Source organism: Canis lupus, chromosome 23, assembly GCF_048164855.1.
Source record: "Canis lupus baileyi chromosome 23, mCanLup2.hap1, whole genome shotgun sequence".
In the NCBI taxonomy this organism is placed as follows: domain Eukaryota; kingdom Metazoa; phylum Chordata; class Mammalia; order Carnivora; family Canidae; genus Canis; species Canis lupus.
Window position 1 is genome coordinate 45,026,563 of NC_132860.1, and position 13,390 is coordinate 45,039,952.

At 34.6% G+C, this 13,390-nt stretch overlaps 1 protein-coding gene across 1 annotated transcript in view; it reads left to right on the forward strand.

The window, feature by feature from the left end:
• Nucleotides 1-13,390, forward strand: part of HEPHL1 (hephaestin like 1) — a 93,856-nt gene that overhangs the window by 63,205 nt on the left and 17,261 nt on the right. The window contains exon 15 of the mRNA XM_072795021.1: nucleotides 2,794-2,900. Within this exon, the coding sequence (XP_072651122.1) occupies nucleotides 2,794-2,900 (107 nt within the window). The remainder of the gene's footprint in view (nucleotides 1-2,793; nucleotides 2,901-13,390) is intronic.

The following is a 13,390-nucleotide window of genomic DNA, read 5'->3' on the forward strand; positions in this document are numbered from 1 at the left end:
GGTGGAACTTCAACTTGTTGGACTTTAGAACCTATGCTCTTAGCCATACATTTCTCTCAAGTTGTTCAAAATTAGTTTGGAAGAAAAAAAGATAAGACTAATCATTTCAGTAGTAATGTGAATTATACATAATGAAATTCTAAGTGGTGAAGGGTTTTAAGAATGTATCTGGGAGTGTTCATAAAAGTTTCAGAGAAAGAAAATCCATGAGGATTGATTGATTGATTTGGAACAAATAAAGAAAGGAGTAATTAGGGAAAGTTAGCATTGAAGGGAGAGAAAATATCATAACTTAAAGAGCTTCACATAACATTTACACAGTTGAGATGTGGTTGTAGTAAATGTCAAGAGTCTCTATGAACTTCAGTTATGAAATTGAGAGCAATCATAGGTATAATTACAAAGGAATTATATTCCATTTTACTTCATATGTGTATATATATGAATATATATGAACATATTTATGAATTCATATGTATATATGACTAAATATTATAGTAATTACAATAAAGGTCTTATAAACTTTTAAAATTTTAAAGATGCATAGAAGGAAGAAAAGAAAGCAATCTAATGGATCGCTAGAAAAAGTTAGCAAGGTATTCCTACAAGGATGGGACTGAGGAAAGGAAATCTTCACTGGCCCAATTCCAACCTCTCCTGCTGCTTCATACCCTACGTACCCCTAATTCAGAAGCCTGTGCTTTGCTGCTTCAAGAAATTTCTCATGAACGTTTTAAATGTCTATAGACATTTAGATACTTAAACATATTTTGGAATTTCCCTACAATGATCTATTACACAGCCATTAAATGATATTTAAGAAGGTTTTAATGACATGGGGGAAACTTGTGGCATCATATTAAGCAAAATACAAGTATAGAACAAAGATTAAAATGAAAATAAGCCAAAATGCTAATAATGGTTATATCTTTGGGGTAGTATTTTAAGTAATAACAGTGATACTCCTTCCAACTTCTTCACATTGTTTCTACTTTCAACATTTTCTGTAATGGATGTCTTGCTTTTATGAAGAGGGAGATTGTTTTAAATGGGTCAAAAAAGCAATTAGAGTTATTCATTTTTTTAAAGTCATTCATTTTTTTTTTAAAGTCATTCATTTTTGATAGTTAAAAGCAACTCTGGAAGGGGGAAGAAAAGTGTCAATCAGGCATGAGGAAGGGTTCTAACAAGGCTGTGGGCCAGCTGGGGTGAGCCCCACAGGCTGCTGTGCCCTGATGGTGAGGACTGGCAAGGGACATAGCTCTTCTGTGCTGACTGCCCTTCTTAGGGCCCTTGATGGAGTTTGGGGGGTGGGGTGGGCAGGTAGAGGGAACAATGATCAGAATGTGGCAAAGGGGCATTTTTCTCACTGGAACTCTGAAGGAGAGAATCCCCACAAGGATCTCTGACAAAGATGAAAGGCTTGGAAGAGCCCAGAGATTGAGGGTAGGAGCAAGAAATTAGTCTTGTACACAAAATCCAGAAAAGTTGAAGAAGAATGGTTAATCCAGGCATGCATGAGATTAGAAAAGCAAACCCTCTCAAATTTCTTCCCCTTCTTCTTTTCCATGATGCCACTGAACGAACATGTACGGAACATCTTTTATTTAGAGCTGTGCTCTCCACTGGGGTGAATAATGGATCATCCCAACTTTAATAACACCACCCCTTAGCCATTTGCATTTAGGAAGCTACGTATCAGCAATTTATTTTGATGTTAACAAGGAAGAGGGGCACTATAATGACAGGTAATGGAAACTAGACCTAAGGTTATATTGCTAACCTACTGGTGTATGAGCAAATGGAACAAGTTACATGTAAGCATCTTTTTTGTTTTGCCTTGTGGATTGCCTTCAGCTATAAGCTATATGTCCTGATGAGGTTGGGATGAGATCTAGATAGTCCAAAAGGAGATAATGTGGCTTTTATTTGAAACTTTTACAATGTGATTATTTTGCTAATTTGTGTAAATTTATCTGTGACACTTCTGCAAGACTCTGGGTCAGCCACAGGGAAAGCATAAATGTGATACCTGGCATTCATTTGTTATTAGCATATATAGAAATGAACATTTATGAACCGCCTTCATGAGAGGCACTAATGTAGGTATTTTATTTTATTTAATCTTTACAACAATCTGAAGAGTGGGATGACTAACCTACTTTACAAGTAAGGAGACTAAAAGTCAGTGAAGTTAAGCAGTTTGTCAAAAGTTAGGTAAATAGGAAGTGACAGGGTTGAGATTTGGAACTCAGTCTCTCTGATTTTCTCTGGTTCTAAGTAGATGTCACTTATCTGCACATTAGAATCACCTGAGAAGCTTTAAAAAAACACTGATGCCCTAGTCCTACGTTCCAGATATTTTAATTTCTTTGGCTTGAGATGAGACCTCAGCAGTAAAAGCTTACAAAGCTCCCTGATGGTTCAATCAGAAATCAGGTTTGAGTCCCACAGTAACTCAAGTGTGCTCAAGCCCACCTCTTGGGAGGGAGATATCAAATGTGAGGAGAAAAAATAGTGAGGAATACAGTAAGTCTTTATGTCTTGAATAAACATCTGTTGATAATAGAAAGGGCACATTAGAAAGAAAGTTGTAGTCTGGAATGAAAAATCTGCCATTTTGCAAATTCAGAAAATCAAGATGTAAGGTTAATCAGGACATTTTTAATGAATAACTCTCCCCAGCAATAAACATTAACCAAAATATATAACGATCTGTTTGTTATTTCTTCAGGTAAAACATCTAAAACAGAAGTAACACTAGTAAATTCTATTTCTTCTCCTTTTTTTCAGGAGAAATAAATACTTACAGGTGGAATGTCCCTAAAAGGTCTGGTCCAGGACCAAATGACCCAAATTGTATTCCATGGGTTTACTATTCAACAGTAAACTTTGTGAAGGTAAGATTGAGAGAGCAACCAAAATGCTTAAAGTAATATGACTTTAAATTAATTATTCAAGTTATCACATTGGTGAGTATATGTGAAGGGTGTAATGGTTGAGAGCAAGGATCTCAAACTATGGCCACACATATTTGTTAATATTGTCTATGGTTGAATTGAGTGGTATTAAGAAAACAGAATTCAACGGAGTGAATTTTAAAGATCTTATTGGCTTTACTCAACAATTCGTGTCTTGGGCAGCTCCTCATCTAGCAGATAGGAAGGTTCTCTGAAGAACTGTACAAAATGAGAGACTTTTATAGGCAGAAGGGGGCAAAACAAGGAAGTTACTAGCAAAGAGTGGATTATTTATGGCAAGGTCACCTTCTTTTTGGGGGTCTATCAAGCAGATTAACTCACTAATGCTAATGATTGACTAGTTTAAGATTCCATTCCTGCAAGAGAAACTGTAATTAATCTAGGAATTAAGTCTTGGTTTGATGATGCGAGCTTAGTATAGGTGACTTCATTTTGGATCCATTGTCTCTCTTTTTAAACAATTTCCCCCCTTTTGATCAGACTCTCATTATGACTGAGAGATGTGCTAAAAAAAAATTTAAGGCATTAGCACCTCTCCCAGCTACTGCTCTGAAACTCTCACAATTTTTTTGTTGTTGTTGTTGATCCTCTGTGTGGTATTCACAGGTCATGATGTTTTTTGTTGAAACTCTGTGGTATTCGTAGGTCACAATACCATGTTCACATTTCTTAGGTTAGTCATTCTCTCTTTTCTTTTTTCTTCTGGTATTCCAGTCTTAGCAAGATCATTTAGCAGCTATGAGCATGCATTTCAAGCTTTTGAAGGAATACAGTGCACCGGGGAGACTACTGTGATAATCCCCACTGTCTGGTGTGCATTTTGGAGCCATTATCCCCAAAGCACAAACCAATCCAAATCAAATAAGGCAAAGAAAGTCTACATTGAAGGAGTCATTTTCTTAAGCCAAGTGGCTTAATCAGGTTTTGTGTGTCTCAGCCTCAACTTCCCCACAAATGCTATTGAGGTGCAAGTGGTGTTGGCCACAGTACAGATTCTTCTTTGTTCAGCTAGAAGATAATAAAAGGCTATCCTATGATGCAGAACAATTTTTGCCTTGCAAAGATGGGTACTGCTATTAGATCTTTTTGTGATTGGGACAGGTCTGATTCAAATAATCATAAGAATGTAGAAGTGTAAATATACCATAACTTGCATAGGCATTTGTGTTTAACTAGACAAAGTACAGTCATAATTGGAGAAAGGTAAAAACAAGACATGGATATTCTGACCATAAAAATTGGGCTTTGTAATTGACTCCTAAATGGTAATGTGAAGGGTCGATTAAGAATAGAAGAAAAAGGGGATCCCTGGGTGGCGCAGCGGTTTGGTGCCTGCCTTTGGCCCAGGGTGCGATCCTGGAGACCCGGGATCGAGTCCCACGTCGGCTCCCGGTGCATGGAGCCTGCTTCTCCCTCTACCTGTGTCTCTGCCTCTCTCTCTCTCTCTCTCTCTCTCTCTGTGTATGACTATCATAAATAAAAAAAAGAAAAATAAGAATAGAAGAAAAATTGCTCAGAAGGAGGACCACAGGGTCTTTAGCATCATGGACAGAAGATTTGATAACAAATCTAGCGGTCTGAAAGGTTACTCCTCCTTAACCAGGGCCTGGGAGATATGGTTGATAGTGTTATCTTTCCAGACCAATGCCAGAATAAAGGAAAGAAAGAGAAGAAGGAAGGTTTCATTTTTAGTTAAAGTATGAAGCTTTGGTGTGGTATCTTGGATGGAAGCAATCTATCTCAATGTAGGCTATTTCTTTTCCTAGTCCATTTGATTGGAAAATCTCCAATGTTAATACAGGATGAGATGTCAGGTGGAGCCTTCTTCAGCCTTGAGACATACTCAAGATCTAGTTTACAGAAGTATCAGTGGTCAGGACCACTTGATAAGGCCCTTCCCATGAGTTTCACTCTTACAAAAATATCAGAGAAAAATAACTCTCTGTGAATAATAAAATACTTTAAAATTGTCCATAATTAAAGATCTAATAGGAATTCATTATCATGGAATTCACAAGGAAATTTGGTTATTTCTGTAACATGAACATTTTAAAATAATAACTGGAATTATGATTGATAACATTATATTAGGATATATCAAATTTCTAGGAATTTTATACAATTTCTAAAACATTTATAATATATATCTATATAAATATAAGGATATACTTCTTATTTCACAATGTTTCCCATGTAATTCAACATCAAATATACTTAGTTTAACATCTCTCTTTTAATAAGGAGAGAGAACAAATCTTTTTTTAAAAAAAGATTTATTTATTTATTTATTTGAGAAAGAGAGAGAGTGAAGGGGGGGGGGGGCAGAGGGAATCCCAAGAAGTCTCCTTGCCAAGTTCAGAGCCTGAGGCAGGGCTTAATCTCATAACCCTGAGATCACAACCAGGGCTGAAACCAAGAGTTGGATGCTCAACTGACTGAGCCACCCAGGTGCTCTGAGAACAAATCTTTTGAAATCTTCCAGGGACCCTCTCAAAATATTCCAAAGTTGGTCCAAGGCCATAAAGACTTCATTTAGAATCTGCTTTTTGGGAAGTTTCTCAAAAATATCAAAAGATTTTAAAACACTTGGCCAAATAAGATCATAGGTCTCTGTGAAACAGTAAATAGTTATCCATTTAACCATAGTGATAAAGGCTTTACAAGGCAAATACAGAATGTTAAATAGTTCTAAAATAGTTTTAGCTCTTTTAGTGGAGAAGACTCAGTTCTCTTAAGTAAACAAAGACTTGATAAAGATGATATGAAACAGAAAATTATTTTGATAAGACAGAATTTTTGTTTTCTAGGCAGATTACTTAAAAGGTAACACATACACACACACACACACATACACACACACAAACTTTTATTATCTTTTGTCAAGAGTGAACCAATTATCCAAGAAAACTTTGTCTTTTTAACAGAGAAGAAATCAAATTCTAACTTTATACCAGTGTACTTTTAAAAAAAAGTATAATTAACATACTATTAGTTATAAGGATACAACATATTGACTCAACAATTCTATATATCACTCAATACTCACCACAATAAGTGTTAGTTATTGTCACCCTACAACATTATTACAATATTATTGACAATATTTCCTATGCTGTGCTTTTCATTCCCTAAATTAATTTATTGTATAACTAGAAGTTAGTACCCTATAATCTCCTTTATCTATTTAACCCACTCACCTACCCACTGCCTCTTTGGCAACCACCAGTTTGTTCTCTGTATTTAAGACTCTTGGTTTTGTTTGTTTGCTTGTTTGTTCTTTGTTTCTTTCTCTGTTCATTTTTAGGTTTTAGATTTTTTTCACTTTTTAGAAGTGAAATCATATGGTAATTTCCCTGTCTGATATATTTCACTTAGTGTACTATCCTCTAGGTCCATCCATGCTGTCACAAAGTCTCACAAATTCTTTTTTATAGGTAATAATCATATATATATATACATTATAACATGATGGGTAATTGTCATATATATGTTATATATATTCATATATATATATATCACTTCTTCTATATCCATTTCTCTATAAATGAACACTTGGGTTGCTTCCATATCTTGACTATTGTAATGATGCTGCAATAAACATAGGGATTCATATATCTTTTTGAATTAGTGGTTTTATTTTCCTTGGGTAATACCCAGTAGTTACTGGATCATATAGCATTTCTTTTTTTTAATTTTTTAGAAGATTTTATTTATTTATTTATTTATTTGAGAGAGAGAGAGAGACAGAAATGGTGAGAGAGAGCATGAGCAGGGAGGAGAGGGAGAAGTAGGTCCCCTGATGAGCAAGGAGCCCCAAGTGGGGCTCTATCCCAGGACCTGGGGATCATGACCTAAGCCGGAGGCAGATGCCAACCAACTGAGCCACCGGGGCTCCCCTGTTTTTAATTTTTTGAGTAATCTCCTTGCTGTTTTCCACAGTGGCTACACCAATTTACATTCCCATCATCAGTGAAAGAGGATTCCTTTTTCTCCACATCCTCACCAATATTTGTTATTTCTTATCTTTTTTATTCTAGTTCTTCTGATGAGTGGAAGGTGATATTTCATTGTGGTTTTGATTTGCATTTCCCTGATGACTAGTAAATTTGATCATCTTTTCATGTGTCTGTAGGTCATCTGTATATCTTCTTTGGAAAAATACCTATTCAAATCCCCTGCCCATTTTTAAATTTGGCTACTTGTGTTTTTTTGGTGTTGAATTTTATAAGTGCTTTATATATTTTTAATATTAATCGCTAATTGAAAAATCACTTGCAAGTATCTTCTCCCATTCATTAGGTTGCCTTTTCATTTTGTTACTGGTTTTGTTCATTGTCCAAAAGATTTTTAGTTTGGTGTAGTCACAATTGTTTATTTTTTGCTTTTGTTCCCTTGCCTGAGGAGATATATTTAGAAAAATGTTGCTAAGGCAGATGTCAAAGAGAGTCTTATCTGTTTTCTTCTAGGCATTTTATGGATTCAGGTATCACTTAGGTCTCTAATATATTTCCGTTCATTTTTGTGTATGGTGTAAGAAAGTGGCCCACTCAGTTTCATTCTTTTGCATTCAATTAGCTGTCCAATTTTCCCAGCATATTGAAGAGACTGTCTTTTCCTCACTGTATATTCTTGTCTCCTTTGCCATAGATAAATTAACTGTGTAATCATGAGTTTATTTCTAGTCTCTCTATTCTGTTCTATTGATCTGTGTGTCTATTTGTGTACCAGTATCATACTATTTTGATTACTACAGCTTTATAGTATATCAAGAAATCTGGGATTGTGATACCTACAGTTTTGTTCTTTCTCAACATTGCTTTGAAAATTTGCAATCTTGTGGTTACATACAAATTTTAGTATTATTACTTCTACCTCTGTAAAAAGTGCTGTTGGTATTTTGATAGAGATTGCATTGAATCTGTAGATTGCTTTGGGTAGTATAGACATTTTAACAACATTTATTCTTCCGATCCATAAGCATGGAATATCTTTCCATTGGTTTGTGTCATCTTCAGTTCCTTTCATCAATGCTTTATAGTTTTCAGAGTGCAGGTCTTACACCTCTTTGGTTAATTTTAGTTCTAAATATTTTGCTCTTTTGGGGGATTCCTGGGTGGCTCAGTGGCTTAGTGCCTGCCTTTGGCCCAGGGAGCGATCCTGGAGTCCAAGGATGGAGTCCGACCATCAGGCTCCCTGCATGGAGCCTGCTTCTCCCTCCTCCTGTGTCTCTGCCTCTCTCTCTTTCTCTCTCTCTATGTCTATCATAAATAAATAAATAAATCATAAATAAATAAATAAATATTTTGCTCTTTTGGATGCAATTATAAAAGAATTATTTTCTTACTTTCTCTTTCTATACGTCACTATTAGTGTATAGAAATGCAACAGTTTTCTGTACATTTATTTTGTATTCTGAAACTTTACTGAATTCATTTATAAGTTCTAATTGTTCTCTGGTGGGGTCTTTCAGGTTTTCTTTAGGACATGATGCTATCATCTTGTCATCTGCAATTAGTGACAGTTTTACATCTTCCTTACCAATTTGGATGACTTTTTTTTTTTTCCTCATCTCTTTGCTATGGCTAGGACTTCTGGTACTATGTTGAATAGAAATGGTGAGAGTGGACATTTTTGTCTTGTTCCTGATCACAGGTGAATCTCTCAGTTTTTTCACCATTGAAGATGATGTTAGCTGTGGGATTTTCATATATGGACTTTAATATGTTGAGATATATTCCTCCTAGACTCATTTTGTTGAGAGTTTTGATCATAAATGCATGTTGTATCTTGTCAATTGCTTTTTATGCATCTATTGAGATGATCATATGATTTTTATCTTTTCTCTTGTAATATGATATATCACATCGGTTTGCAAATATTGAACCACCCTTAAATCCCTAGAATAAATCCTGCTTGAATGTGATGAATGAATTTAACTGTAATGCTAAATTCTGTTTGCTAATATGTTGTTAAGGATTTTTGTATCTATGTTTATTAGAGATATTGGCTTATAGTTTGGGTTTTGATTTGTTTTTGTAGTGTCTTTATCTGTTTTGGTATCAGGATAACATGCTGATCTTTCCCCATCTATGAACCCATAGCAGCCTTAGACAGACCCTTCAATGGCACAGGGACCAAAGCCTGCCCAGTGCATCCACAGCAGGCAAAACAGATCATTATAACTCACTGCTCTGAAGGTAAGCACATCTTTGCCACAACAGTATGAGGCACACAACCCACATAAGGGACACCTCTGTATCACCTAGTTCTGGTGACCAGAGTGCAATGTGCTACAGGGTGCCACAGGACCTCTTCTACTAAGGCTAATACTTTCAAGAGCAGGAGATGTGGTTGATCTCCCTAATACATAAAAACAAACATAGAGAGACAAAATGAAGAGAGAGGGGAATATGTCTCAAATGAAAGTATAAGACACAATCACAGCAAAAGAGATGAATGAAATGGAGATAAGCAATATGCCTAATAAACAATTCAAACTAATGGTCATAAAGATACTGGACTTAAGAGTTGATGAACTCAACAAACACTTCAACAAAGAGATAGAAAATACAAAACAAAAAACAAAAAACAAAACAAAACAAAAAACCAAACAAACCCAACCCAGTCAGAGATGAAGAATTCAATAACTGAAATTTAAAAAGCACACTACAGGGAGTCAACAGCAGATTATAGAATGCAGAAGAATGGATCAGTGATCTGGAAGACAGGATAATGGAAAGCAACCAAATAGAGAAATTAAAAAAAATAAAATCAAAAGAATAATTTAAAAATGAGGATACATTAAAGGAACTCAGTGACAATATCAAACATAATACCACTCACATTATAGGGGCCCCAGAGAAGATAGAGAAAGAGGAGAATAAAACTTAATTGAAGAAATAATAGCTGAAAACTTCCCAAATCTGGGGAAAAAAACAGATGTCCTGAGTCAGGAAGCACAGAAAGCTTCTAATAAGATTAACTCAAGGATATGCACACTAAGACACATAATAATTAAGATGGCAAAAAGTAATGATAAAGAGAGGATTTTAATAGCAGCAAGAGAAAAGAAAACAGTTACGTGCAAGGGAAACCTCATAAGGCTATCAGCTGATTTTTCAACAAGAACTTTCCAAGTCAGAAGGGAGTGACATAATATATTCAAAGTGTTGAAAGGCAAAAACCTGCAACCAAGAATACACTATGCAGTAAAGTTATCATTTATCATTCACAATAGGAAGAGAGATAAAGTGTTTTCCAGAAAAACAAAAGTTAAGTTTATCACCATTAAACCAGCCTTAGAAGAAATGTTAAAGGAAATTCTTTGAATGAAAAAAAGGCCATAGCAAGAAGAAAATTATGAAAGAATTTCACAGGCAAAAGCAAACATATAGCACAGGTAGTAGATTAATCACTTATAAAGCCAGTATGAAGGTTAAAACACAGAAGTAGTAAAAATCAATTATATCTACAAAAATTAGTCAAAGGAAACACAAGATAAAAAGATACAAAATATGAGATCACATGCATAAAATGTGGAAAGAAGTAGAAATTTAGTGCTTTTATAATATGTTTGAGCTTAAGCAACCTTTAACAACATAAACTGCTATACACATAAGATATAACATATAAATCGAATGGTAACCACAAATCAGAAACTTATAATAGATACACAAACAATGAAGAGAGAGGAATCCAAGCATAACACTAAAGAAAGCCATCAAACTGCAAGGGAAGAGAGCAAGAGAAGAAAGAATAGAGAAAATCCTAAAAACAAGCAGAAGACAATTAACAAAAGGGCAATAAATATATACTATCAATAATACTTCAAATATAAATGTAACAAATGCTACAATTAAAAGACATAGGGTGACTGAATGGTTAAAAATGCAGGACCCATCTATGTGCTACATATAAGACATTCACTTCACATATAAAGATACATAGAGACTGAAAACAAAGAGCTAGAAAAATATAACAAGCAAACGGAAGTGAAAAAAAAGGGCAGGGTAGCAATACTTATATCAGACATATAGACTTTAAAAGAAAGGCTATGGCAAGAGGCAAAGAAAGGCATTACACAATGATAAAGGAAACAACAAGAGGATAAAATAATTGTAAATATCTATGCACCCAACATAGAGTACCTAAATAAATAAAGCAACAGACATAAAAGGAGAAATTGACATAATACAATAATAGTAGGGGACTTAAAAGAATGGATAGATCCAGACAGAAAATCAACAAGGAAACAATGGCTTTGACCTAACTGATATGTACAGAACATTTCATCCCCAAACAGCAGAATACACATTCTTTTCAAGTGCACATGGAACATTTTCCAGGACAGATCACGTTAGGCCACAAAACTTGTCTCAATAAATTTAAGAAGATTGAAATCATATCAAGCATCCTTTCTGACCACAACTATATGAAACTAGAAGCCAAGAACAGGAAAAAATCCTGAAAAGAGGCTAAACAACATGCTACCAAACGATAAATGGGTCCATCAAGAAATCAAAGGGAAAACAGAAACAATACATGGAGACAAAAGAAAATGAAAATACAATGGCCCCAAATCTTTGGGATGCAGCCATAGCAGTTTTAAGAGAGAAGTTTATGGCAATACCTCAAGAAGCAAGATAAATCTCAAATAATCTAGCGTACAGCTACAGGTGCTAGAAAATGAAGAACAGGGCCCAACAATAGTAGAAGAAAAGAAATAATAAAGGTCAGAGCAGAAAGAAGTGAAACAGAGACTAAATAAAAAATAGATTAAAAAATACAGTAGACAAAATCAACAAACCCTTGAGCTGGTTCTTTGAAAAGATCAACAAAATTGATAAACCTTTAGACACATTAAGAAAAAAAGAGAGAGGACTCAAATAAAAATCAGAAATGAAAAAGGAGAAATAAACACTGACACCACAGAACTATAAAGGATTACATGAGAATTTATGAAAAATTATTGAACAAATTGGATGACCTAGAAGAAATGGATAAGTTCCCAGAAACATATAATATTCAAAAACTGGAAAAAAAAATAAAAGCAATAAAACAAACAAAATATTCAAAAACTAAATCAGGAAAAAATAGCAAATTTTAACAGACCAATTGTTGGTAATGAAATTGAATCAGTAATCAAAATACTCCCACAAACAAGAGTTGAGGATCAGATTACTTCACAGGTAAATTCTATGATACATTTAAATAAGAATTAATATCTATTCTTCTCAAGCTATTCCAAAAATAAAAGTGGAAGGAAAACTTCCAAATTCATTCCATGAGGCCAGTGGAATTTCCCATATATCATATATTATATATCATATTTCCCATATATCAGTGTACTCTCACTATTAAAATATTTTTAAATTTAAATTTATTATAGTCTTAGCCAGCTTTACCCACATAAAATTTCTTTCCCAAAATTCCTTCTTACAAACCTTCTACAACTTCCTTTCTTACCTCCAAATTTTGTCCTTGTTTTTCCTCATCCTAGTTTGAAATAACCAGCACCACCTAGGGCAAAATTACTTTCTTTTCTCTCAACAAAATGTATCCCCATTTCTCAGACCTTCTTTTATAAAAAACACACAGTCTAGTTTCCTTGCAAACAGAGTTGTGTCCCTTATTGTTTCTAGAAGCTTGCATATATTGAATTTTTAAAAATATTTTATTTATTCATGAAAGACACACACAGAGGCAGAGACACAGGCAGAGGGAGAAGCAGGCTCCATGCAGGGAGACTGATGGGGGACTCTATCCCAGGACCCCGGGATCATGCCCTGGGCCAAAGGCAGGCACTCAACTGCTGAGCCACGCAGGCATCCTGCATATATATTGAATTTTTAACACCTTAATTCCTAGTGAAAAAATTTAAAAAGCAAACAATTGTTAACTGTCTTCTACACTAGCATTGTGGTTTGCCAAATTTATACATACATTTTATGATTTGTGGAAATATGTTCTTCCTCACAGTAAATTTTTCATGTGGCATAAAACTTGTTTACTAATAGACCCAAATGTCTCAAATTTCCTGGTAATGAGAAATTAAAAAAAAAAAAAGTAAGTAAACCCATGTTCAGTAATTAGCATTTCAGTATTTTATCTTATCTGGAAATGATCTAGATATTAAATTACTATTTATCATTTCATTTCACTTAGCAAAACTCAAAGGTTTTAAGTTACCAAAAAGATGTGGAAAGACTATTTAAGTAGACATTCCGTAAAATACCATTATTGTTGAAGGTATGAAACCACAAAGGCCCTGAATAGCCAAAGAAAATTTGAAAAAGAAGAGCAAACCTGGAGGTATCACAATTCCAGACTTCAAGCTATATTACAAAGCTGTGATCATTAAGACAGTATGGTACTGGCACAAATATAGACACATAGATCAGAGGATGGAA